Source organism: Melanotaenia boesemani, chromosome 1, assembly GCF_017639745.1.
Source record: "Melanotaenia boesemani isolate fMelBoe1 chromosome 1, fMelBoe1.pri, whole genome shotgun sequence".
NCBI lineage: Eukaryota > Metazoa > Chordata > Actinopteri > Atheriniformes > Melanotaeniidae > Melanotaenia > Melanotaenia boesemani.
Genome location: NC_055682.1, coordinates 33,403,757 through 33,431,492, shown reverse-complemented (window position 1 = coordinate 33,431,492; position 27,736 = coordinate 33,403,757). Strand labels below are relative to the sequence as shown.

At 40.5% G+C, this 27,736-nt stretch overlaps 1 protein-coding gene across 1 annotated transcript; it reads right to left on the bottom strand.

The window, feature by feature from the left end:
* Positions 1-831: 831 nt before the first annotated feature.
* LOC121632552 (semaphorin-7A-like) lies at positions 832-15,765 on the bottom strand. The gene is made up of 14 exons (XM_041974188.1): positions 15,646-15,765; positions 13,713-13,846; positions 13,577-13,621; positions 13,391-13,483; positions 13,075-13,180; positions 12,719-12,826; positions 12,489-12,631; positions 12,194-12,372; positions 11,643-11,742; positions 11,256-11,439; positions 9,862-9,977; positions 9,193-9,338; positions 5,663-5,730; positions 832-1,634 (listed from the first exon to the last, which is right to left on the bottom strand). The coding sequence occupies exons 1-14, from the start codon at positions 15,740-15,742 to the stop codon at positions 1,306-1,308; spliced, it is 1,848 nt and encodes a 615-aa protein (XP_041830122.1). The 5' UTR covers positions 15,743-15,765; the 3' UTR covers positions 832-1,305.
* Between the last annotated feature and the right edge of the window lie 11,971 nt (positions 15,766-27,736).

Below are 27,736 nucleotides of genomic sequence, written 5' to 3'. Positions count from 1 at the left end.
AAATTGATTTTGTAACACACACACACATATATATATATATATATATATATATATATATATATATATATATATATATATATATATATATATAAATATATATAGATATATATTTACACTTAAGGCATTAAATCAAACACAAAAAGTAAAGTGAATGTAAATTTCAGATAAAATCCTTTTTGCAGAACATTGGGGCTTTATACTTACAAATCCACTTTAAAATTAAAATGGCTCAGTGTGCAGTCATTCAGTTCATTATCTGAGGTAGTAATAAAAACATTCTGACAGAAATCAACTATAGACGAATTAAAGAAACATACTTTTTGGAGTCTTGCAGGTTCTTTTTGTTTTGTTTTGTTTTTGCACTGCTGAAAAGAATCAGAAATTAAGTGAACTCGGAAGATGGCAGTAATGTATTATTTAGGATGCAAACTGCTGCAAATGTTCAAGAGATTCCTCTTAGTAGCAGAGATTAAATAAAAATGAGTTAATCTAAATATAACGACAGCAGTAACTAAAGTAAATACAGCCACACAGCACAGGAGAATAGGAATTAGATGGAATGCAGAGGTTTACATTTTTCTTACTTCCTGTCTTAGAACCTGTAATTTCAATTAATTTTTGGTTTATTTTTATGTAATAGATCAACAGAAAACAGTCTAAATTGGTACAGGAATGAAACCAGCACTCCCTTTGCTATGAAGCCCCTCAAAAAGCTCTGATGACCCCAATTACCTACAGAAGTCATATGAAATTTTAAAGTCCACCTGTGTAAAATGATCTTTTTCTGTAAACCTGCTCTCCAAATGTCTACAACACTTCTAATCAAGAGGGAACAACAAGTGACACCATGAAGACCAAGGGGCTCCTTTTTTTTTTTTTAACATAAATTGACATTTTCTTACGACAAACAACAACACTGAAAATCTGACATCAAGTCAGAATTTGGCTTTATAGCAGGAAAGCTATGATCAGACTGCGTTTCAGTATGGTGCTGCACAGTGAAGCTGGAGTCTTGCTTTTTACTTAAATCTACTTCTGTGCTGTAAACATTTCCTGAATATATGACACAAAAAATTAAGGCACTTTTGAAGGCAAAAATTAATCCAACCAAAAACTAAAGAAGTAGCAGGTGTGTGTATCTAACATTTCTTTAAATTTCTTCTGCTGGGATTTATATTGCACTAGTGCTGATAGATTTACAAGTATGCATACAGGAAAAACAGGAAGTGCAAAAAATCCTTTAAATGTAAGAAAATAAAATGTTATGTCACAGTCTCCCTCTTTTTTTTTTAAACTCATGCCATTTTACTGAACGCTAACACCAGAAACCATCCCCAGAACGGCGATCAAACAAACCCAGACTGCGGGGCTTACAGTTCGGCCCACCGCCGTGCTCCTCAGCTGCAGCTGGTACTGTACCACGTCCTTGCTGTAATCCCCCTCCTCTGACACACATCTGTAAAGTCCAACCTGATCAGGGCCCATGCTGTCAATCAGAAGAAGACACTGCTCCTCACTGGAACTGCAGGATGTGGAGCTTTTAGGGCCTTGCCAGGTATACTGGGCATGATGGGACGACATTGGGCAACGTAGGAAATGCTTGACCTGAGGATCAACCATTTCACTTTGTGGGTCTGAGGAAACATGTGAGAATATACTGAGAATAGAACACACCAAAATTCTTTATTCTCACATCAGTCTGGTCTGTTGTTAACACTTTGAGCATGCCAATGAGTCTAGATCCTCTTTTTAGATCCTTTTTTATCTGACATGAAACTGAAGTGTGAAACTGAGTCTCTTATTCTATTGGGTGCGAAATGCAATCATAACCAAAATGTCTTTCACTTTCCATATGTCCATATTTGGGTAAAAATCATCATCTGTACACAAAATCAGCTTTACCTGGATGGCTGCAGTAGTTCTGAAAAGAGGGCTGTAAATAATGAAAGTGGAGTGTGGCCTACCGCCAGAGTTTATGCGTGGCACTGATAAGACGGGGCCAGAACTGCACTAAATGCAGCTGCACATACCAGATATGACATGTAAAAAGTTCCCCAAAGGAAGTCAAGTGTATGGCCGTATAGTCAGTTGCACCATGTTATTAGATGTCCTTAACAGATGAATTTCTTTCAAAACTCATGTATTTTATGTCTTAGATTTTCATGAATTAAATAAACTGTGACCTCTCACCTCCTCCCTGATTTTCACAACATAAGTAGCCTTCACAAAAAGACCAGCAAAATGTATTTAACTCAAATTTTCTCATTAATTGTTCCAAACTGCCTTTTTTTGAGTGGTTTAATATTAGTAGACTGACTCTAACCAGCTAATATTAAAGCTAAGAAGGAGGAAGCCCACTAGACTCAAAAAAGCAGCAGCAGCAGAGGATGTGAGATAACCTGATCTGAAACAGATCAGACAAGCTTCTCATTACACTATGTATACACAGTTGCTGCTCATTTCCTTTGTTTTAAAAACAATTTACAGGAAGACTGCAGTGTAAAAATAGATTTATAAATAATTTGTGTGTATTTAATGAGATTGCCTTGGCATTTGGAGATAAAAGGGGGAGTTTTTGATAGCATTTGTTAGACTGTTTAAGCCAAAGCTGCATGGATTTCTGCTGCTGCTGTTGAGCAACTAAACAGGTCTAAATCTGTCATTATAATAGTTGCTAAGTATAATTATGGATTTTGCAGAAACATTGGCAGACTAAATATTGCTGGTCTGAAAGCTGTGGTGGGTAACAAGTGTTTTTTCTGCAACACCCATCTGAGTGCAGTCAGCTGCAGGTGTTGACAAGCTGAATAATTTCATGCTTAACTACTGAAGGGCATGAAAAGTAGAATTTGCTGTTCCTGCAGAGCAGCAGCATGAATGCCTTCAGCTGAATGCATGTCACCTGCTATGCTAAAACATTAAGAAAGTGCTGAAAACCAGAGATGTCATCATAGCCAAAGTAGTTATGTTGAAAGGAAAATGGGAAAGATCTGAAGCTCAAAGTGGTGTTAACATATTTGCAAAATGTTGAAGTTGTAACATTGCAGAAGGTAGAAATGTAAGTATCAACATGAATTGATCTTTACCATGTTTAAAGTGTGATAAAGATCAGTGTCTGTGGTCACTGTTGGTTTCACTAATCATGCATGCATCCTTGCTAATGCTGCAACTTTGGCACTTTGCCCATAAATGAAATTTCTAACAGGTTTTAGTGGCCTTGCTGTTTTAAAACATGTAATAATGTAAAAGCTATTACAGATAGAAAGACCAAAAGTTGAGGTATAAATTAATGTTTTGACAAATTGATGTTTTTTAGTGGCTTAAAGTAAAAGCTGAAGCTCTAATGATAAGGGAACAGCTACACCAGCAGACACTTAAGGCTTGAACATATTTCTACAAGCACTGTGTGTTGGAGCCTCACAACTCATCTATAAGTTATAGCATTTTGCTGCTACTTGGGGGCAGTCTCAGAAAGGAGAGAAAGAATTAGGGCTGCTCTAGGTTGAGTTTATATGTTGTTAGTCCTTTAGTTTGCCAGACAGAAGTCTTTTAGGTGAAATAGGTCTGCTTTGTGAAAGTACGCGTTAAAATAATGATTGTGCAGCGTGACTTTAGTCTGCTTTTTAAACAGCTTTTCTTTGGTTTGTCTTTACCTGTATGCTACCATAAACATCTTAGGGTTAATTTATGGTGGTTCATGCCTCTCTGTCAGCACCGATCTAACCGCATGCAGAGTGACTTTAAAGACTTTTGCTTTCCAATTAACTTTGAGAGACTGGCTAGAGTCTTCTAAATAGCAAACAACTAATAGGTCTTAAAAATGATGCGCTAACTAGATGTTGAACAATTAAAAGTTAGCTTAAAACAGAAGAGGAACCATTGCAACGGATTTCATCACAAGGTACGATGCACCATGTAAGACGAGAGGATGAAGAAAGAAAAGTGAAAAGCACAAAATGCATGTTTTACCTTGTAGTTTCACACCACCACAAACCAAACCTTAGTATGCATTGACTTAAGGATAAAGCTATTAACAAAGGAAAAGCTGAATGACCAACAACGGCACTAATACAAGCAAAGCTTCACCTCAGCTGAATGAACTCCTTGTTTTGTATAAATAAAGGTAACAGCATCTGTTTCTAGCTTCCTATAACTGTTTAAAGTCTGTATTCACATTCCCAGATGATGCCACAGTTCCTGTATTACCATTAATATTAAGCACTGATATTTGTTTATCTGAACTCATTGTGTTAATACTAACCAAATAATCAATAGTGCTGCATATTTATATTTATATTTATTTATTTACTGAATCATGGAATCTATGTAATCTTGCTGGACCTGACCGGAGGGGACAGAAAAAGAAGGGAGACAGCAAAAAGAAGCAAAAGGGGAAAGCAGAGAGAGGAGACAAAAACATCACAGACAGAAGGCAACGACCCTTCAATCCACACTATCACTAGACAACAAACTGTTACACTTGTACATAAACACACCAAAAAAATTTCCTACGGCTTTTACTGAAAAACAGAGCTGCTAGCCATTAAAAGTTCTTAAATAATAACCAAATCAAAAAGACGTATTACAAAAGCAGCACAGCAACAACCAGATACAAACTCACAGGGAAAAAAACTCAGTGACTGTGTCAGCATGCAGAGGATGAGGAATAAGGAGTGGTCAGTGATGAAGAGTGGTGAGTAAGATCGTGCAAATGCGGCCACGCCTCTACGGAGGGTAGAGGCAGACCAGGGCAGCCCAGAGACCGGGGCCCTCAGCAGCAGCCCCGGAGAACCAACCCAAGCTACCCCACCCCGTAGACGACTCCAGCCCCACCCAGAGGGTGGCAAAGGAGAGCCCCATCCAGAGCCCCGAGGTCTTGAGGCACAGGCCCCAGTGGGCCAAGACTGGCAGCTGCTGGCCCCGCCAGGGGACGGCTATCCGGGGCGGCCTGAGCGAAGAGTCCAGAGCCCCAAGACCCCAGGAGGCCAGAGGCCGCCCCCCCAAAGGCTGAAACTGAGAGGCGAGTCGCCACAGGGTGCAGCTGAGGAGGCCACTACATGGCCCCCTCTACTCCACCCCGCATGACGTGTACGCCTCCCAAGTCCCTACGTGTGTGTGTGTATGTTTGTGTGTGAGAGAGAGAGAAAGAGAGAGAGAGAGAGAGAGAGCGGGAAAGAAGAGGGGTCTGGGGATGTAAGTCCAGAGGGAAGCAAACTTCCCTCTGCATGTTGAGCCCCTGGTGGCAATAGGCACCCCTGAGGTCCCCCAGGGCAAGACTGGCTGAGAGAGGCCGCCCCCCATGACCGGGCCATACAGGGACTGCAGCCACCAACCCCAGAAGGCACCCAACCCCTACATGTCTAGTGGGGAATGAGAGGAGGGGGAGGAAGACAGTGGTAGGGCCCAGGGCCCAGGTCCCAGCCCCCGGGGCAACCACCTCCCCTCACCCGCCCCGGCGGGGTCCCAGGAAACAGGGGTGTGAGAGGTCCCCATTGCCCCCCCCCCCCCCCCTCCTCATGAAGTAAAACTGAGAAGCGTTTCTCTTGGCTTACATTATCTACAACCTACATTGCTCAGACTTGTTGATTGTATATCTGAGAACACTTTTATTCAACTAATAATAAAAAACTACAGGCTGGTAAATCATTAAATATCTTAGTACCTTTTACAGGCTTTGCTGTCACCAAGCAGTTGCTGCGTGTCCGGTTGAATATGTCCTGATAAGGGTCCCTGCGAAAGCAAAGGCATGTCTAGTTAAATATACAGTGAGATATAATGTGATAGATCACATCGTTGAATCAATGTTTTACACAAACTAGATAACTTAACCATATCAGTCCTTTCCAATAGCTTTAGACCGCCAGATTTTATTTTGGGGATGCTGGTGCTATCCTAGCTACTATGAATAAGAGGCAGGGCACATTTTGGGCAGGTTGCCAGAGAGTTACGCTTTTACAGCAGTGTGCTGGATAAATGAAATCTTTAAAGTGTGTGATCTTTGTCTGGCTGCCAGCTGAGTACTTGCTGTTGGAATGAATTATAACCTGCCCCAACTCATTTTCAGTCAACCCTTCCCTGCGTGGGTAAACATAACCCACTACTGATGCATCACTTCCTGGGTAGTTCAGCCAATAAGGAAAATTTGAATTAGTTTTTGACACTTTTTTTTAAGTTTCATCATCTCCAGCCAACCCCTACAGGCTCATAGTCAACTCTACCACATCACAGAGGAAGAGGATGCAGATGCACTGCAGCAAGTGTGGTTTTCCGACCACCCTCATGGGCTGGAAATACAAATATGTGCCCCTGCAAACACTCCATGCAACCGCTCAGCACCGCTCTCTTTCTACTGTAATGTTTGGTTCTGTTTACAAAGCAATCATAAGCTAGGTCAGTGATCATATTTATTGCCAGTGGACTAAAACAGTAAATCACACCAGTAAACATGACCATATAAAAATCCCCCTTTAAATATTATGAGTGATCTGCAGTCATCTCTTTTTGATGAAACTCCAGACATTTCTTATAAGTAAACACATGATACCGATTTATCATAGGAAGAAAGTTTCCCATTATAATGGTACATTTCTGTTTTTACTAAAACACTTGAGTGGAATAACCCTTTCCCTCTGGTAAAGGCCCTTCTGAAACATTTTTTACAATAACTAAAGAGACTTTGAAGTTCAGCTGCTTTGAATTTTGGGCAGCTGTACTATGTGCATCCGATAGATCTGAAAATGTTGAAATTTTCAGGTTACACTTACTTTTCCCATCTCAGTCTATTCCCTTTTCAATCAAATTTAACCACCGTTGATCAGTCTTTTAGCCAAACTTAAAAAAATCCGACCACACAACAACAGCAAAAGGCCCAGATGAGAAAAGCTTTTCTCAGAAATGATGCTCCAGTCCCAACAGTTGTGCGGTTATTACGGTTAACAAAATAAACCCAAACAGGAGTTCAACTGAAACTTGGACAGGTTAATAAACACCGATGTTGAAATATTGTGTAAACATAATTTTCATCATTGTCTTAAGAGTTGCTTCATGTTGGACAGGAGTTAACTTCCTTGAGTTAATCACATGGATTGTGTAAGTGTGAAGACACAGCTGACAGTTGTGACTTTGCACACCTGCTGAATCATTGACCCTTTACAGCACTATGGGGCAATGTTAATGACTAAAACACTTTTATGTGCACATTTTATACATCTGTGATACCAGAAGCAATGATACCAATGACACGGAGCATCAGAAAAGTATTCACAGCACTTCACTTTCTCCACATTTTGTTATGTTACAGTCTTATTCCAAACTGGAATAAATTAATTTTTGTCTTCAAAATTCTACACACAATACCCCATAATGACAATGTAAAAAAGGTTTCCTTAGAGAGTTTTGCAAATTTATTAAAAATAAAACACTAAGAAATCACAAGTACATTAGTATTCACAGCCTTTGCCATGAAGCTCAAAAGTGAGCTGATCATCCTTGAAACGTTCCTACAGCTTAACTGGAGTCCATCTGGTAAATTCAGTTGATAAGACATGATTTGGAAAGGCACACACCTGTCTATATATAAGGTCCCACACTTGACAGCACATGGTAGAGCACAAAGCAAGCATGAAGTCAAAGGACTGTTTCGGATTTCGGACAGGATTGTCTTGAGGCACAAATCTGGAGAAGGGTACAGAAAACGATCTGCTGTCTTGAAGGTCCCAATGAGCACAGTGGCCTCCATCATCCGTAAATGGAAGAAGTTCAGAACCACCAGGACACTCAGCTGGCCGGCTGCCTAACCTGAGTGATCGGGGAGAAGGGCACTAGTCAGGGAGGTGACCAAGAACCTAATGGTCACTCTGTCAGAGCTACAGCATTCCTCTGTGGAGAGAGGAGAACCTTCCAGAACAACCACCTCTGCAGCAATTCACCAATCAGGTATGGTAGAGCGCCCAGACAGAAGCCATTCCTTAGTAAAAAAGCACGTGGCAGCTTGCCTGGAGTTTGCCGAAATTCACCTGAAAGACTCTCAGATCATGAGAAACAAAATTCTCTGGTCTGATGAGACAAAGATTGAACTTGTTGGTGTGAATGTCAGACGTCATGTTTGAAGGAAACCAGGTGCCACTCATCACCAGGCCAATACCATCCCTACAGTGAAGCATGGTGGTGGCAGCATCATGCTGTGGGGATGTTTTTCAGTGGAAGGAACTGGGAGATTAGTCAGGATAGAAGGAAAGATGAATGCAGCAATGTACAGAGAAATCCTGGATGAAAACCTGCTCCAGACTGCTCTTGATCTCAGACTGGGGTGACGGTTCATCTTTTAGCAAGACAACGACCCGAAGCTCACACCCAAGATATCAAAGGAGTGACTTCAGGACAACTCTGTGAATGTTGAAGTGGCCCAACCAGAGCACAGACTTCAGTCCGACTGAACATCTCTGGAGAGATCTGAAAATGGCTGTGCACCAATGCTTCCCATCCAACCTGATGGAGTTTGAGAGGTGCTGCAAAGAGGAATAGGCGAAACCGCCCCAAGATAGGTGTGCCAAGCTTGTGGCTTCATATTCAAAAAGACTTGAGGCTGTAATTGTTGCCAAAGGTGAATCAACAAAGTATTGCGCAAAAGCTGTGGACATTTATGTACATGCAATTTCTTAGTGTTTCCCTGCTGCAACACACTTGATTCAAATCAATGGATAATTAGTGAGATTTGCAGAGGTTTGAGTCAGGTGTGTTGTAGCAGGGGCACTTCTAAAACTTGCAGGACACCAGCCCTTGTGGATCAGGACTGATGATCCCTGTTGTAGACCAAAGCATGTGTGGCAAACATTTTGCTGATCACTGGAAAATGTGTTTGTGCTGTTTTCAGTTAATTGAATGAAACGTATTAAGGTTACTTCAGGGTTCCTCATGACACCATGGAAAAATTGCTTTGACTGGTGTGATTTTGCCTGTGACAATGACTGATAAGCCGTTTGGAGGTGGCGGGGGGGGGGGGGCACAAGAAGTTAATTCATCGTTAAACACTCCAACCTCTTATACAGTCGCTCAAGCTTTCAATGCCACTTTAAAACTGAAGCTAGTTTTAATCTAAACTTAAAAAATGAAATCAGAGCACCTTCTGTTTAAGTCTGTTGCATATGATCTTTGAAGACTTAGTGTACATTAAGATGAAGGGTCTGGTCTTACCGTGGTTTTGAGGTGCAGCTGTGGTCTTTCCAGCTACAGTCAGGATCTCTGGAAAGTTCACAATCTTCACAGGTCTTCCCATACTGGGCACAATTTGCCACATCAAGTTGAACCACTTCACTTCTTGAGTTCACATAAAGCGTTCTCTGTAATGAAGCAAAGATGTCTTGTTTTGCTGGACTTTATGTAAAAACTAATATTCTTAAAAAGGAAGTAGAAAAGAAGTAAATTGGCATCGGCTGTGTTGAAGCTGTAGGTGCTGCATTAGCTTTGCTCAGTTTTGGAAACAACAGCAGAGAAAGGGGACAAAGGTTTGCTTTAAGTGTTGAAAACTGTCCACTTCTGTTTAAGCTTTTCATTCCAGCTTCTTTGCTATTTATGGTTTTCAGCCCTCAGTGGTCAAACCCCTCTAACTGAACTAAGTTTCAGCCTATCAGCATTAAACCAACATGTAGCACCATCCCTGAGGGCTATGTGCTGTGTGCTGGTATGTTTTTGGAGGACGACACATCTGTCCATTACGGTAAAAGCAGGGGCTGAGAGCAAAGGCAAGGCAGACAGAAACCTTTGTACAGGTATAAAATGACTAACTGCTGTCTACATAAAACCTTTCTGTATTAAAGCGCTCTTGTCTTGTGGAGAATATTTTGTGGGTAAGGTGCTACTCACAGAGGTGGGGTGAATGATGATGCTGTGGATATGGGATATGTGGTTAAATGGTTGGTACTCAGCAATGATGAAGAAATCCCCTTTACTGTGGACCACCTTGTGAATTCTTCCATTATCTATTTAAAGAAAAAAGACAAAAAAAAGTGTCAAAAAGCTGTTTCAACACCCTACCTTCCCATTACAGCACAGGCATTGTCTGATATAACTCTACTCAAAACGTGCGTAAATTATGCCTCCACGTCAAATCATTTACGATGCTATTTTAAAACACCCTGAGCTTAAATGATCACTCTTTTTAAGGTACAACTGTAAAAAAAAAATAAAAAAAATTGCAGACTTTGGAGACTCTGTGGAGGATTTTACATCAAGTGTTGACTACATTACTTCCACAGGCTTCTGAAATCTGCATAAATAATCTGGCTGGACTTCTCTATACTATATATATATATATATATATATATTATTCAGATCCTTACTGTCAGTGTAAAACCGCATAAACAGGCATCTGTCTACTTCTTTGGACTTGAAAATGCTGTAGCTTGACATTTTTAACAGAACAAACAAACTACATGTGGCCCCTTTAAGTCTTATTTATAAGCTACATTCAACATGCAGATGCATTTAATCCATTTTTGAGATCCAGTAGGAAGTAACAGATAAATTAACAGAGGTGGAGCTCTCCAGCTTAAATGCAGTTTACATATGTGTGTGTCATCTGAGGCACAGTTGACCATAAAGGGAGTACGCACAAAGCTGCATGTGACGTACTAAAACTATCCTTCGCCCTGTAAGGTGACTGTCAGTAGTCATCACATCTCTAAAAGTTTGTTATTCATATTGTGAAAAGTGTTGACAAGTAATCATCAAGGCCAAAGTGTGAGTACAACCACACAGTCAACTAGTCATATGAACAGGAAGAAATACTTCTGTCATGAGATTATTGCACATAACCAACTTATGTTTTAAAGAAACAAAAGCAAAACCAAAAATCAATCAATTTACCAAATTTAAGTCAACTTGTACCACACATTTGATCTATAACTACTTGGCACTGCCAGAAGAGTTTATAAAAAGCATGAAGGATGTGGGACCCACATAGTACAATCATACACTCACTTTTGCCCTTTAGGAAAATACTCCTCACTGAAACCCATTCCTACTCAGTTATTACACCTGCCTACACGACCTTTTTTAACACCACAAACTGAAAAGTACCACTGCAAAGAAAACAACAAAGAAGCATACCACTGTATAAAAAGAAAGTTTAGATTGTTTTAAAGCTGCCTTCATTTCTAAATAGTTCCAGGGAACTTCTATATATCCTCAAATGTATATTTAACAAACAGTAAATGAAGCATTTTATCCTTCATGGTTATCATTACTGCATTACTCACTTAATGACAGGAACATAACAGTATGGCGACTGTTCCTATTGTTTTTGGAAGCGTCAACCTTGATGTGAGTGTAGTTGTGGTGCAGATGGAAAAATGAGTCAGGTTCCACCGGGAGCTCCATCTCTGAAGCTGTCTCAATTTTCATTAGAACCTCTGAAGAAATCTTGGTGCTATCAGAAACACACTGAAAACAAACAAGGTATATATTTTAGAATGATCATCATCTATTTGCCATCTCCCTAAGCCACTGGCAAGCTTTCTGTTTCCATTAAAGCACTGGTAGAACGGTTTAGAGGATTTGATTTATTTAGTAATTATATAACGCACATGTAAAAACATATAAATTCAGAAAAATCTCATGATTTGTAACTCAAAATTGGTTCTTACCTTCCTATCCCTCTGCATTTTCTTGTCTTCTTTGAACGAAGAATTGGTGAAGATGCTGTCAATGTCTCCTATTGTGTAGATACACACTGCACTCATGCCCCTGAGGAGAAACACCACAGTCAACATTGTTACACACAGACATCTGCTGCAACAAGAAATAGCACTAAGGTCAAAGACGTTGTCAGACATGCTGGTCAAAGCATGTAAAAAGCAGACTGGAAGGTAGTTAAAAAAAAGTGTGTTCGAGTCACAGAGAACATGGACTGTGCTGGTTTCTATGCTGTCAGCAGTAGAGTTCAAAATCCAGTTTAAACCTGTCTGATTGTGACTGTTGATTTGGTTAAACTGGCTTCACAACAAGTGACTTGGGAGAATTGCATAATGAAAGCAACAGCTGACATTTAATTTTGTTTTAGTTTGGTTTGGTTATTGTGGCTAACATTTAATCTCATGATGCAGAGCTGGTTGGACAAAAAAACAAGCAGCACATGATTTAACTGGGGGCGTGATCTCACTGCAGCAGTATTTTGCTTGTGTGAATAAAGACGTACCATTCATTTCTAAAGAGAGCATAGACTTGTGTATCTTCCCACTGGTCTGAATGCACAGTCGCCACATCTACCAGCTCAGAGAAATGCAATTTACTGTCATGGTCTCCACAGAAGAGTCTGGCGTTCAACTGCGACGTCCAGCTATACTGCAGCTTGTTCTTTGGACCACCAACGTCTGCCTGCATGACAAACACACAGATAAACAATCAATCACACAAAACAATCAGCATCTGTCTTAACTCTTGCTAAAATAGTTGTGATAATTATTTAATTGTTCTCATTTAGTAGGCCTTACCATGCAAACCTGGCTCACAAAGGGGAGCCACATTTCACTGTACAATCCCGTGTCTTTGTTTTTCTGCCTGTAGAAAGCATAAACTTTGTCTTGCAATGGTTCGTTTCTCCCTTGGCTGACCACCAAACCAACATAGTGTTGTTCTGCAGAAAAAGATAGTCTGTTACTATTTGAAGGAGCATAATTTAAATAAATGAAGCTCTCAAACCTCTGTCTCTCTATATAAATACCTTTATCATGGTTCGCTGGTCTCACTGTTTTACTCCCAATCTTATGAATACCTGCTGTCTCCTGAGCTCCAGGGCATGTAACATAGAGATCTGCACTTTCTCCAGATTCTGGAAAAAACACAAGTTTCATGATTTTAGGTGCAAACAGGTGGTGAGCACAACAGAAGAACTACGCTGAGAGATGCAGGTTAGTGGTGAGAGAAGAGGACAGATGTTCAGCCAATAAATATGCACAAATAAGGAGAATAAATGAGCTCATTAAGATTAAAATCAGTCATCGTGGGAAACGCGCAAAGTAGAAAACAGACACTGATGAACACAAGGAAAAATAAAATCCAGTTTGTTGTAAAACTCACCTACAAAAACTGAATGTTCACATTCCTTTGTCATAAACTTATCTAAACTGTTTGCAATGTGTCCTAATTTCTGAGGGGGAACACAGGTGGATGGTGCCGATAAATTCTGCAAAAAATAAAAAAAGCAACGGTTATCCAGCTGTAGCAGCTACCTTTAATTATGAAAAAGGCTTATTCAGTAATCTGTTTATCTTTTAGAAGTGTCATGCATTTATTATAAATAAAGCAGAAGAAGTGGCTTATCACACAGTGATAAGAAAACAAGAAATAAACTACCAGTATTATTGCAGCTTTTGGTAACACTTCTAGCATTTACCAGATCACAGCATCTCGTGTTCTTGCCGTTGCTTCCGCACACAAATAATCTCTCAGCTCTCTGGTGGACCAAGGTGATGTTGTAGCTGCAGTCCTACATGACAAGAGGAATACGTTTCTCATATGTCTGAAGAGGACAGCGCCTTTTACTACCAACTTGGCTGGAATCATTGTGCATTCTGCTCACCTTTGTACCACAATTCCCCCACTCAATCTTTCCTTCCACAAGAGTCTGTGAACAGACATCACACAGGATTTTCATTTTGATTTGGTTGTGCACATTCAACACAGTTATTCAGTCTCATTTGTTTTAGTGGAAATACCTGTTTATGGTTGGAAATGTTGTAGAAATAAAGGTGTGTTTGGCCAACAGCGATGAGAACATCCGTCAGCTCATCCATCAGAGTCTGTAGGGGTTCATGATGAGCCGGTAGAGAAAGCCTTTTAACTGCGGTCTCTATAAATAAAATGATTTTTAAATTATAAACCAGGCCTTTAATGTGGATTAAGTGTGTACAACATAATGTCAAAGCCTATTTAAACAAGCTTGTTTACACAGCAAACAGTAATATTAGTTATTAACAACCTGTAAAGCAGGGACAGAATTATTAGACAGATTGCAATAAAACTATATAATTAAACTTATATTATAGAATTAGCGAGGGGAATGAATCATGCAATAGGTTTATTCTAAGTGTTTTCTGATGACTTTTTCGGGGCCATAAAGTTTCCAATGCTTTTGTGTAAAACATCACAAAAACCTATAAAATGGATAAAGTGTGTAATTAGGCTCTGCTTCCCAAGGCTGCAGCTTCTGCTCTATCTGACATGCATTTACATGTATCTTATCTACAGGCAACACCGTCTACCTAAAGACCTGTTTAAAATTTTATTATTGCCAATACAGACTGCAGTACATATGGCAAAATAACACTGAATTTATAAAAGAACTTGATCACACAAAAAGCACATCATCCCCCCAAACAAGACCTCACTACACACACCAATCAAGCTTCCAGGCTAAAGTTTCACTATTAAGACAATAATTACAACAGCAACATATTAAATGGAATTTTTAGCTTACATCCACACAGATGAAGTCAGATAGAAGAGGACCAGGGTTCTCCACATTTTATTTCGTCACAGTGGTATTTCGCCTTTTTGTATTTTCTTATATTAGGGAGTGGTGGCAATAACCCAAGAATAGATAATCAAGTATACCTGACCTGCCCAAGTGCAAATAAACGTAGCATATCCTGTTCTACTAACCTGTCCCTGTAGGTGATATTTGTCTGGCTGATTTTATGAAGAGAATGTAAAAGTCAGTCAGTCTATCAGATGTGATTAGTGTGCAAAGTTAAATACTGAAGAACAAAAACTAACAAAATTTGTGACTTGCTTTAAAGCCATTTTTGTCCTTATCAATTAAGAATAAGTCTTTGTGCACCATTAAAGCGATATACAAAGCAAAATAACACTTCGGTAAAGTTAGAAAGATATTCGCAGATTCGGCTTTTCCGGATCAATAACTCAATCAACGGAACATTGTTTCTAGAAAACTTTCCTTTCATATTTTTTTCGGTGTTACAAGTTGCAGACGGTCCCTGCTCAAACACTGGCAGCTTCTCCCAGCCCGGAGGACGGCTCGTCTGGATGAAAATACGACTGTAGCTCGCAGTCTACGTTGCTGGGATTGTGGTGTTGTGTCGGTTTTCTAGAAGCAATGTTCCGTTGATGAGTTATTGATCCGGAAAGGCCGAATCTGTGAATATCTTTCTAACTTTACCGAAGTCAAAATAACCCTGAGCCAGCAAGTGTTGATAGAAGAAATGTAACTGACTATTTGCTTTGGGCTAGGCTGCTTTTAAACATTAGATAACCAAATAAGTTGTAATAATCAGTTAATCATTTCTTACAATTTGAATCAACCCCCTTGGGTGAAATCAAGAATAATAACGAGGCTCTAACGAGCGTGAGTTGGAGCATATAGCCTATATATATATATATATATATATATATATATATATATATATATATATATATATATATATATATATATATTATCACTTACACCTGTCAAAAAGCCCAACAATGATAGAAGTAAACGCTGCACAGACGTACCATCTGTTTTAATTTTTATCTAGCGCATATTTCACATCAGCAAACTTTATAGGACACTTTTAAACTTTTTTTTTTTTTTTTTTTTTTGTACAAGCAAACCAGACGCTGAAGCGTGAAAAGGCTCAATTTTCTTACCTTTGTCCGTGAACACCATCCTCGGTTTGTTTGTTTTTGAGTTAGTCAAACTATGAACGCCTAATAATAAGATAAATATAGAAAGTAAGCGCAGCATTTTGACGTGCTGCAGTCCAGAGCCGCCGATACACTGTGAGTTGCGACATCCGTTGACTTTTTATTAAGAGCGATGACGTCACGTGTGTCCGCAATTTCAAGTCAACTCTGTAGTCTCTATAAATGCAACTTATTACAATTCCAATTTTTTATCAGAATAAACCAGCCAGTTATTTTGGATTTAAGTTTAATTAGGAATTACCATTTTCATTCAAATTAGGTGTTTACAAGGTCATTTTAAAGAGGATTTAAGTTTTACTCTGAATTAAAGGGGAAGTAAAACTCTCATGTAAACATGGCCATGAAGGCTAATTCAATATGTGTATTGCATCCTGTTGCTTCTATGATCTCTTCCAGCCAGTAAAAGTCAGTCCGTTGACTCTTGTTTTATCTATTGTGTTGTCATTTTCTCGTTTTCTCTTCCTTGCTTGCTCCAATGATGTTCTGTGATGCTTCTTTGCTTTATCAGCCATGGTGTATGTAAACAGCCAGTGTGTTCATGTCCTGTTGCTGGAATGTGCCAATAATAACAGTTTACAATAATAACATTTATCTTAGAATCAGTTGTTGCAAGTCAGTTGCATATACCATGTGATCATGGAGACGAATAAAGACTATTTCATCCAGGTCATAAAATGCAAAGTTCTCAACATAGCTTTTGGTGACCTTTGATATGTGTTATGACTGCTTTAAGACAGCTATTTTAGTGAGTTTTGGTTCAGCTTTTCAGGTCAGCATGACAGTCTATTTTGCCTTTTGCTGTTATTTTTGGCTACTTAAGCTTCCCCTCTGTTTTTTTCCACTTTTGTCCTCTGGCCTAGATGCAGAAAAACAAGCATTTTCTAGACTAAAAAAGAAAAAGAAAAATAACGGTCAAGGTTGCATGGCATGGAAACTGCAGGTTAACAAAGCAGGAGGCCTACGGGTGGAGGAACAAGGTTTTAAAAACCAAAAAACTAGAGTATGTAGCCTGAAGTTGACATGAATACTAAAAAATAAAACACTATTAAACATGGCTTGAGGACTATAAGACTACACTTGGCATGAACTCTACAGCACATGAAGACTACAATGAACTGGAAGGGAATAAATGAAACCTTGGGGTACACACACACACACTCAGGAAAAGGGGGAAAAAAAAGTTGCAAGATCTTTTAAGTCAGTTAAAATTAATTTTGTATGTACGCCTTTTCAACAAGCTCAGCAACAGATTCTAGCAGCATTCATCTTCACATTTTTATCATTCAGCTTCTTGCACCGTCCCATCATTTTGGACAGTTGAACATATCGCTGGGAAGCTTTCTGTTTCTTGTCATTAGTGCACCTGGTACTCATTTATGTCACCTGATTCCATTTAGTTCTCCTGTGTGTGTGTGTGTGTGTGTGTGTGTGTGTGTGTGTGTGTGTGTGTGTGTGTTTGGCCCATTTGTTGAGTAACGTTTGAGTTGTATTTTGTGGTAATACCTGAGAATAAGGACTGTATAACCACGTTTTTTTCTATCGTGTCTTTTTGTTTTACTACAGCAAAGAGATCTATTTTGTTTAACTAATTCTACCTGCTAAGTTGGTCCGTGTAAATTTAAGAGTGCTAGATATAGAAATTTAGTTAACTAAGAAGGTTATTTTAATTCGTAGGCCTACCACATTTTGTTTCTTCTAAGGGTCAAAAATATTTCTTTTTATTAAATTTTGGCAAACTATTACTTCATTCTGAAAGGTTGTCTGGTATAATTTCTTCAAAATAGTTAAAGTGTGAATTTATTTACACACTTAGTAACACAAGTAAACAGAAGCTACTGTACCCGCCACCTCACCAGCCAAGTGAAGGTAGTTGTTACAGTTTGATTCTGTGTGGAGGGATGGGTTGCTACACTAGCGACAAGAAAAACATTTATAAGTTAGAGAGTGTTGATGAGATGAAAAGCAGGCGTAGATCCAGGTTGCCAGGGAGATAGAGAGGCATGCCCACATCAACCACATACAGATCACAGCATTTTAAAGAAAGACAACATTAACTATGCAAATATGTGTCCTTATCTTTTGTCATGTTGGAATCATGTGGTTCTATTTAGATGAAAATAACAAAACCAACAACATGTCTGCCATGAGGAAAAAAAGAGCTACACTCTGAAATAGATGACACCAATGTCACAGGGTAGTACGTTTAGATATTTGTACATGATAGCATACCAGCTATGAGTTTGTTCTACAGTTTCTTTCTTGGGAATTCAGCTGATCTTTGAATTATCATTCTATATTATCTAGCACTCCTGTTTTACATTTCCAGGGTAACACTAACTCTGTCTCTTGTTAGAGTCTGAACTAATCTGGAAATAACTTTATCTTGCGTGTACTTTCTTCATATTTCCCACAGTCTGCTGGATTGTGCAGCCATGGAAACTCCTCAAGTTTCAGAATTATTTCTCTGAAACAACTATTTCACATCACATTATTTAAAAGCAGAACGAAACAGAAAAAAGGGATATAAAAACATATACACCTTTAATATGATGCAAGTAAGGACTTGGTATTAGGTGAGCGTGGTAAAACCAAAATAATCACTACAGTTATGATAAAATAATAAAGATAATTACAACCCTATTCACAAAAAATAAAGTTTAGGAGTTTAGGAGTGATTTAGGGTTACATTTCATTGTTTGATATATGTATAAAACTAGCTGCCTGACATAAAAAACTCTTAAATCTTCAATTACGGTATGACATTTGATAGGTTTAAAGTTTGCACCTATTTAAATTATCTATTGGGTTTGTGATTATTTGGATCTGTTATAAATGCCCTTTATAAGAACTATAAACACAGAGATTTCAATAAATGTTGGTCGTAAAATGATTGCATGTAAAATACAAAATACTGATAAATTAAAAAGATGATTTGAATTCAATGAATGAATAGACTTATTTACCCCGGCAACAATGATAGTTGTCAGGACTCACCAGATACCTCTTAGTTAGTTGGCAATTAGAGAACTGAGTAAAGGCAATAGGCCCCTCATTTTTTCTGTTTACTTTTATGTGTGTTTGTTACCTCACTGGTTGTTATGGATGCCATGATCTGTGGTTTTAGTTCTTGTCATGTTTAGTTCTGTTTTGCTTTGTGCTTCCTGTAATTAGTGGAACTGGTTTAATTTGCTCATTCACGTCACCTGTTCCTCAGTCCATCTGCGTATATATATATATATATATATATATATATATATATATATACCCCTTTGTTTCCTTTTCACGCTGCCGGTTCATTGTTGGCTTCACGTCACGTTTTGTTCATTGTATTGTTTGTGTCATGTTTTGGTTCTTGTCACCTGCTGTGTTCCCCCTTGGTTCATGGTAATTATTAAAAGCTTCTTCCTGCACAGGTCTGCCTTCTGCCTCGTCATCTGCCTGCATTTGGATCCTCACCTCCACCTCACACCTTGACAGTAGAAGTTATCCCTAAATATAAAGATGATCTCCAGTTTTGTCAAAAAGAAATAGTGGTTGGGGGGTACAGGAGGTGTTGGAGGATAATATTATGAATGCAATTTATTTTTTAGGCACCACAACTCTATTTCACCATGACAAAGCTTTGATAAACTGACTCAACACTTTCAACCCATGACAATATTTTCAAACTGGCTTCTAATAAGTTTTCTTATACATTACCAGTCTAAAGTTTGGACACACTTTCTCATTAGATTTAATGGGAAACTTTTTACTAGTACTGTACAGGGCTGTGCATCTTCACTGGTCTCATTATTTGATTCAGTTACGATTATCTTCTCAACAGTTTGATTTGATTGAACGATGCTTCACTATATGTTGCATTCTCAATTTTCTTTATTACTGCACATTGCTAATCAATGAATACAAGCAGTCATGTTTTCATGTTCTCCAGAAAACATTTCCCATTATGTATTCTAGTCACAATGTAATTGAACACAGATAATATTTTTGATGTAAACATTTGTTGTTGGACAAAGTTCTTTAAATCCCTTTAGTGCCTTCATGCATGCTAACTGCTAGCTTTATGTAATGTTTGGTATTATACCAATAACTTGACAGGAGGACTGAGTTCTTAAGTAACAGCGAGTCAATAATTTATTTTACTTTTTTTTTAGGCAAGGCAGTTTATTTGTATAGCACATTTCATGTGCAGGACAATTCAAAGTGCTTTACATAAAACAAAGACATTACAGATATTTAGAACGGTAAAAGACACCAACAAATAATCAACACATAATCACAATAAAATAATAAATTACATTAAAATGATTAAAAGCAAGATAAGTTAAAAAGTTAACATGCAGATTTCATGCATAGGCGCATGAGAAAAGAAATGTTTTTAAGCTGGATTTAAAAATGTCTACATTTGGGGAAAGTTTAATCTCCACTAGCAACTTGTTCCATTTGTTTGCAGCATAACAGCTAAATGCTGCTTCTCCATGTTTAGTCTGGACTCTGGTCTGGACTAGTTGACCAGAGTCTTTGGACCTAAGAGCTCTGCTAGGTTTATATTCTCTGAACATATCACAGATGTATTCTGGGCCTAAACCATTCTGGGATTTGTAAATGATCAGAAGGGTTTTAAAATCTATTCTGTGACTGACTGGAAGCCAGTGTAAAGATTTTAAAACTGGTGTGATGTGTTCAGATCTCTTAGTCCTGGTTAAAACTCTAGCAGCAGCGTTTTGGATGAGCTGCAGATGTTTAATGCTCTTTTTAGGAAGTTTTAGGAATAATCTTAGTTTTGTTCTTATTTAATTGTAGGAAATTCTCCTTCATCCAGGTGTTTATTTGCTCCAGACACTGACACAATAAGTCTATTGGACTGCAGTCATCTGGTGAGAGAGACACATAAAGTTGTGTATCATCTGCATAACTTTGATAATTAATGTTATAGTTCTGTAATATTTTACCCAAAGGGAGCATATACAAGTTGAACAGAAGAGGTCCAAGGACTGACCCCTGGGTACTTGACGGGAAGTACTGTTTCCTTTGGTCAGCCTTCACAATAAAACAGCAATACCTTACACCTAACAACGTTGTTTTCCATAGATGTTAGACTTAAGCTAACTTTTTGGTTTTTATACATTTTCGTATGTAATGTTGCGTGATTTCACTGAGACAATAAATGTATTGATTTACAGTGAGATACTGATGTGTTTTCTGTATATTTGCTTAGTTTTACAGTTTTCCCAAGTGAAGGTTTCAAAACTAATTCAGCCTTGGATCTGCCGAGCTGTTGCGGCTGGATCATGTCACACAAGCAAGTAGCAGCAGAATATGTTACCTTTTTATAATCAATTATGTTTTGTTGCTGCATTATGCAGAATCAACCACGTCCGCTACACGATGCATTGTAGATATGATTAAATTCAACAACCCTAGAACTCTATAAAATTTACCTCTAACAGTATTCAAAGAAAAAAAAAAACCAATTATTTGTCTAGTGAAGAGATTCACAAAAGAAGCAAACAAATGAGTGTTTCTTGCCTGGTTTGTGGTTTTTACCTCTGCCAAGTCGGAGGTCATGTATTCGGTCACGTTGGCTTGTCTGTTAGCAACATAACTCAAAAAGTTATTGAATTTTAATGAAATTTTCAGGAAATCTCAGAAATGAAATAAAGGAATAAAGAGCAAATGGATATTGGGGGTGATTCGGATCACCGTCTGGATCCAGGAATTTTTTAATGGATTCTAAAAAAAAAAGAACAAAAAAATTAAACAGCTTGGCGGACGTCTAGTTTATATCTGCTGAAGGAACAGACTCATGGGAAAATGTCAGAAACAAAGAGGTAGCTAATGATGGTGTCACAACTGGTGACAGGGCTGTGACGTATAGTTGAGAAAACTGTAGAGCAGGTTACCAAACAGCCAGACAATAATCAATAATCCAAAAGAGTAATGTTGGTGTCAGCAATGGTCAGTATATAAACGCAAAACAATCTTGAATTACATAGACTTGTGGTGTGCTAGGCGATGAGGCAAGGTCAATACAGGCAAGGGATCATCAACGTGAAGGCAGAAGTCCAAGACAAATCTAAGGTTGAGGCAAGGCTGAATCAGAAAAACAAATCAGGCTGATCAGGCTGTGGCAAAGATGCCGGATCACTGGCCAGATGGAAACAGACAATATGGTACTGGAGGAATGAGCAGAGGAGACTTAAAAACCATAAGAAACAGGACCAGTTGCATGAGTGCAATTACCAGGCACAGGTGGAAACAATCAGGAATCTGGCAAGCAGAGCACCAATCAGATCATGACACCTTTATAGTATATCCTCCACCTTCCCAGCTTAACACAGCTTCATTCACATCCTCTGGGTTCAGTTTGGCCTGGTACACACATAACGATTTTTGGGCTGTTTTTGTCCTGATTTAGCCTCTTCACGACCTCGGACGGCAAATGCCCGATCGTGTGTTATGAGCCGATTTGTCTCAATAATCCGCTCCAAAACGGGCCGTAGCCGACAATTGGGAACATTGAACATGTTTAATATTTAAGTGCTGAATATCTGAGGAACGCCGACGACTCGTGCATTCTGACTGCGTGGATGGTGACGTGGGTCGGAATGTAGCCAATCAGAGAGCGAGCTGGCTGGGGAACAAGGAAGTAAATAAAGTCCGTGTTCACACTGTCTCCAGTCTGTTATTTTTTTCAGTTCTGGCTTTTTCTGTTAACAGTAGTCCCAAGACCACCATCATTCCCTCGTCCTATATATCCTCTTCCATGCTGTGTTTTGTGTTTTCCGATTGTTGCTATGTTTCTTCGTCTTCGTTTTTGCAGGTTTTTGCCGGTTCTTCTTCTACGTTTCAACGTTTGCCCGACTCAGAGGACTAGACTGTAGATCAGTTGCGGGACAGCATCTTTATGTGTGTGTTATGATTACGTTTTTGGATCACACCAAACACAATACAATCACAAAGGATTTTTTATCTTCACGTGTGAGGTGTCGACCAGATAAAAAAAAATTGTTATGTGTGTACCAGGCCTTAGACTCCGTCTCAAAGCAGGTTTTATTAGTTGATTTTAGTACAGCTTTTAACTCGATGAAGGTACATATTTTATTGAAAAGACTGGCAGATCTTAATATTGATAAGAGCCTGATTCTTTGGATCAGAGACTCTTTTATGCTGCCCTTAAAGGGTTTGTGTTAATGCCACTATGTCAAGAGAGCTTACAGCACTGGCTGTCTACAAAGGAATGTTCTTTCATCCTTTTTCTTCTCTTTTTTTTTTTTACAAATGAATTTGCTCTTAATGGAAGCAATTTTAAACTAATTAAATATGCAGATGACATGGCCTCAGTCAATCTCTGAAGCTTCCTATTTAGCCCACAATAAGGCCCTTGAAGCGTGGTGTTTAGCAGCGACGTGCGATCTTGGGAGGCAGGTGAGGCAGTGCCTAAAGAAAAAAACATACAATAAATATTAATATTTTCCACTGATCTGTGTTAAAAATGCATTTTCTGTAAGACTCTAACACGTTTTTGACAATTTATTAAGTAAAAATTGCCAAATTTGAATATCAAATCCAGTGCAGAAACTCTGGTGGAGGCATGGGCGAGCTGTGCCTCAGCTCTGACTGGCCATCTAATACAAACTGGGTTGCATGACACGTGCCGTTTTCTGTTCCTCAGCATTTCGCCAATATGAACTTTACAGAAACATTTGTTATACACTATGGCTCTCTACAGTCTGTGTAATGTATTTAACGTATTTGTCAGAGAAATATTCCCGTTAATTGTACAATAAAGTGCAGAGAAAAGTCAGCAGGTGAGGCAAACAGTACTCAAGGGGCCACACTCACACACCTACATGGTGTGTGAGTGTGGCCAACTTAGCGACTTTTTTTTTTTTTTTTTTAAAGCAACTAGCAACAAATCTAGCGACTATTTCCAGTGTTGGAGACTTTTGTAGACTGACATATATGAAAGTAGTTTATTCTTATCAATGAGGAGCGGGTGCTGCTGCGCAGGCCCCTTTCCTGTCCAAAAGCAATCAGAAGAGGCTTCTGGCAGCAGCAGTAGCTGCATTCAGAGCAGGTGCAGGATGATCTCACGCTGGCCTACCGTCAGATATTAATGTCTATTAATAAGGAGTGTGGAGGAAAACAAGCGTTGTGAAATGTTGCAGCCTCCTAATTAGAAAACAACCTACACTTAATAAAATTAAACTAAAATAAGAGAAAATATTAACCGAAGAATTTGTTTTATTTTTATTAGTTTTGCCTTTTTAAACATTTTAAGCTTGTCTTTTCGTCCATTTTTGCCTTTCCCATGACATTCCTCTCCACAGCATCCCCCATGTACCAGGCTATTATGTGTCATGAGGACTGGCCTGCATTGCCTGCAGCTCACACAATCAGGCTCATCTGCTCCACCTGGGTCTCATCAGCGCTCACTCTCCTCACCTGTTCATCACCCTATATAATCCCTCCTCAATGTCTGCTTCCCTGCCAGATGGTCATTTGCCTTGCCTGTTATTCTGTAGTAAATCTTGTCTTGTTCTAGATCCCTGTCGCTGACCTCGCTTCCACTCACGGACTCCCGATTGCCTGATCCCTGCCGGACTATCCTGAACTCTGCCCACCTGGATTTGACCTTGCTGCCTCTCACGGACTCCCGATTGCCTGCTCCCTGCCGGACTATCCTGAACTCTGCCTACCTGGATTAGACCTTTTTCTGGACCGACCTCCGCTATCTGCCTAGCCCCTCTTCCTGGTCCTGGTTGCCACACCTGCCGTCCGTTAGCTGCTCTGTTGCATCTATTAAAACTGTTAAACTCATCACCGTGTGGGCTGAATTTCCGGGTCTCCCAGAAACGATCATTACAGTACCATCTGGCCAACATGGACCCGTCGCCTACACACGAATGGCGTTCTTGTGTCGAGACATCAATCACCAAGTTGGAAGCTAACATGCAAGATCTTTTAACCATGATGACTAACCTCTCCACATCCGCAGGTGTTCCCGATGCTGCGACCTCTCACTCCTCCACGGTTACCTCCATGCATCAGACTCGGCCACCCCCAGAACCACGCCTCGCTCCACCAGAGGTGTTCACAGGACAACGTTCTCAGTGTCGTCCGTTTGTGACCCAATGTGAGATCCAGTTTGAACTCCAGCCATCATCGTTCCCCTCAGATCGGGCCAAGGTCGCCTATATGATTTCCCTGCTATCGGGAAAAGCGAAGGTTTGGGGCACGGCGGAGTGGCAGAATGACTCAGCAATTTGTTACTCTTTCAGAGACTTTTCTGCAGCCCTCATTAGGGTTTTCGATCCTGTGTTGCCCGAGAGAGAAGCGGCACGCAGACTTCTGACACTGAGGCAAGGCGATAAACGTGTGACTGAATATATTATTGATTTTCACACTCTGTCTGCAGAAAGCTCCTGGAATGACGCAGCACTGTGCGACGCCTTCTACCAGGGATTGGCGGAGGAAATAAAAGATGAGCTGGCCACCCGGGACGCTCCCAAGAACCTGGCTGAACTGGAGGTCCTCGCTACGCGGATCGATCTCCGGTTACAGGAGCGGCATGGGGAGAGGAGGTTTCTTCGCCGGAATCGCCAATCCGAAACCTGGAGCAAGCCGGCACATGACCCGCCCACTTCCGCTTCCGGTTCAGCCTCCCTTTCTGACGTCGGGGAACCCATGCAGCTTGGTCGGACCCGTCTATCCCTCACGGAGAAAGAAAGGCGGTACAAGGAAGGACTGTGTTTTTATTGTGGCGGGATGGGGCACATCGCTCACCGGTGTCCAGTGAAAAGACCAGACCCAGTAGGAAATACGAGGAGCCTACTGAGTCAACGGCAGTCATCGGAGACCTCGGGTATGTTTTCCATCACAGCTCAACTGACATTAAAAGACATGACAAGACCTTTGTCCGTTTTCATTGACTCAGGGGCTGACACAGAGTTTCTTGACATTGGGCTGGCTAAAGAACTCAACCTTGCAACTCGTGCCACGTCCAAGACCGTAAAGGTGATAGCATTAGATGGACATGTCCTACACCACATTACTCAAGAGACTGTTCCCCTGGAGCTGGTTATCGGGGGCAACCATCACGAATTTGTCTCATTTCTATTGATACACTCCCCTGTGGTTCCAGTCATTCTTGGAGCGTCATGGCTTGCTAAGCATAATCCTCACATAGACTGGAGCCAAAAGGAGATATTGGGATGGTCACCAGACTGTTCATCCACATGTCTTCGTACCGCTGCTCCTTCACCCAGGAACTCAAGGGCTGGGATTGATGATTATCCTAATCTGGCTGAAGTTCCCCCAGTTTACCATGACCTCAGAGAGGTCTTTAACAAGCACCGTGCAACGTCTCTTCCACCTCACCGCCCTTACGACTGCTCCATAGATTTGTTACCAGGAACGTTCCCTCCTAGGGGACGGTTGTATTCCTTGTCCGGCCCTGAGAACCAGGCTATGACTACATACATTGAGGAATCCCTTCAAGCAGGGATTATTCGCTCTTCCTCATCCCCAGCAGGAGCCGGATTTTTTTTTTGTAGAAAAGAAAGGCGGTTCCTTACGACCCTGCATCGACTATAGGGGACTCAATGACATAACTGTTAAGAATCGTTACCCCCTGCCTCTCATGAATACCGCGTTCGACCAGATCCAGGGGGCCACATTCTTCACCAAACTAGATCTTAGGAACGCTTATCATCTTGTTCGCATCAAAGAAGGAGACGAATGGAAAACCGCATTCAACACGCCCTCAGGGCATTATGAATACCTTGTCATGCCATTTGGGTTATCCAACGCGCCTGCGGTCTTCCAGGCGCTAGTGAACGATGTCCTCAGGGACATGGTTGGTCAATATGTTTTTGTCTACCTGGATGACATCCTGATCTTTTCCAAGGACATTCAGTCCCACCAAGAACACGTCCGCACAGTGTTACTCAGACTGTTACAGAACAATCTCTATGTTAAAGCAGAGAAATGTGAATTCCACCGTCGGTCAACTTCGTTTCTTGGGCACATAATTTCTCCGGACGGTGTATCCATGGACCCAGCCAAGGTAAAAGCTGTTGCCGATTGGCCAACGCCATTTAATCGGAAACAACTGCAACGCTTCCTTGGATTCGCCAACTTTTATAGGCGTTTTATTAGGAATTTCAGCTCCATCGCTTCTCCGTTACACGCTCTCACGTCCACCAAAAACAGATTTACCTGGTCAGAACAGGCGGAGAGTGCGTTTCAATGTCTTAAGACTTTATTCACCACCGCCCCGGTTCTTTTCTCCCCAGATACATCCCGGCAATTCATTGTGGAGGTTGACGCATCTAACACCGGCATAGGGGCAGTTCTCAGCCAGAGGTACGCTGACAACAAGATTCACCCATGTGCTTTTTATTCCAGGAGTCTGTCTTCCGCAGAGCGAAACTACGATGTGGGCAACCGGGAGCTGTTGGCTGTTAAATTGGCTCTGGAGGAATGGCGGCATTGGTTGGAAGGGGCCGCCAAACCATTCATTGTCTGGACCGACCATAAAAATTTGGAGTACTTGCGTACGGCAAAACGACTAAACCCCAGACAAGCCAGGTGGGCTCTGTTTTTTGGCCGGTTTGATTTCTCCCTGTCTTACAGGCCGGGGAGCAAAAATGTGAAGCCGGATGCCCTGTCTCGGATCCATGATTCCCTGGAGGACGACCACATTGAGGATCGACCAGAGTACATCCTGCCGCCCTCCGTTCGTTTGTTCGTGACCAGGACCGAAATCGAGCAGTTGGTGATGGCGTCACATCAGCAACACCCGGTACCGGCTCAGTGTCCCAGAGACCGCCTTTTTGTTCCCGGACAGCTGGTCTCTGATGTCCTGTCCTTCTGCCATAACTCACGCCTGTATTGTCATCCAGGGGTCAGCAAGACATTGTCTGTGGTTCGTGATCGGTTCTGGTGGGGCACGCTGGCTAGGGATGTCAAGGACTATGTGCTGGCCTGTCGGCACTGCTGCCAGGCAAAGTCTTCTCGTCGTCCGCCT

Coding starts and splice junctions, on each gene's coding strand:
- LOC121632552 (XM_041974188.1), bottom strand. CDS start 15,742: ATGCTGCGCTTACTTTCTATATTTATCTTATTATTAGGCGTTCATAGT. Junction 11,743..12,193: donor GCTCTCTTTAGAAATGAATG/GTACGTCTTTAT, acceptor GTTTCTCCTCAG/GGGCATGAGTGCAGTGTGTA. Junction 9,339..9,861: donor TCATCATTCACCCCACCTCT/GTGAGTAGCACC, acceptor GCTTCATTACAG/AGAACGCTTTATGTGAACTC.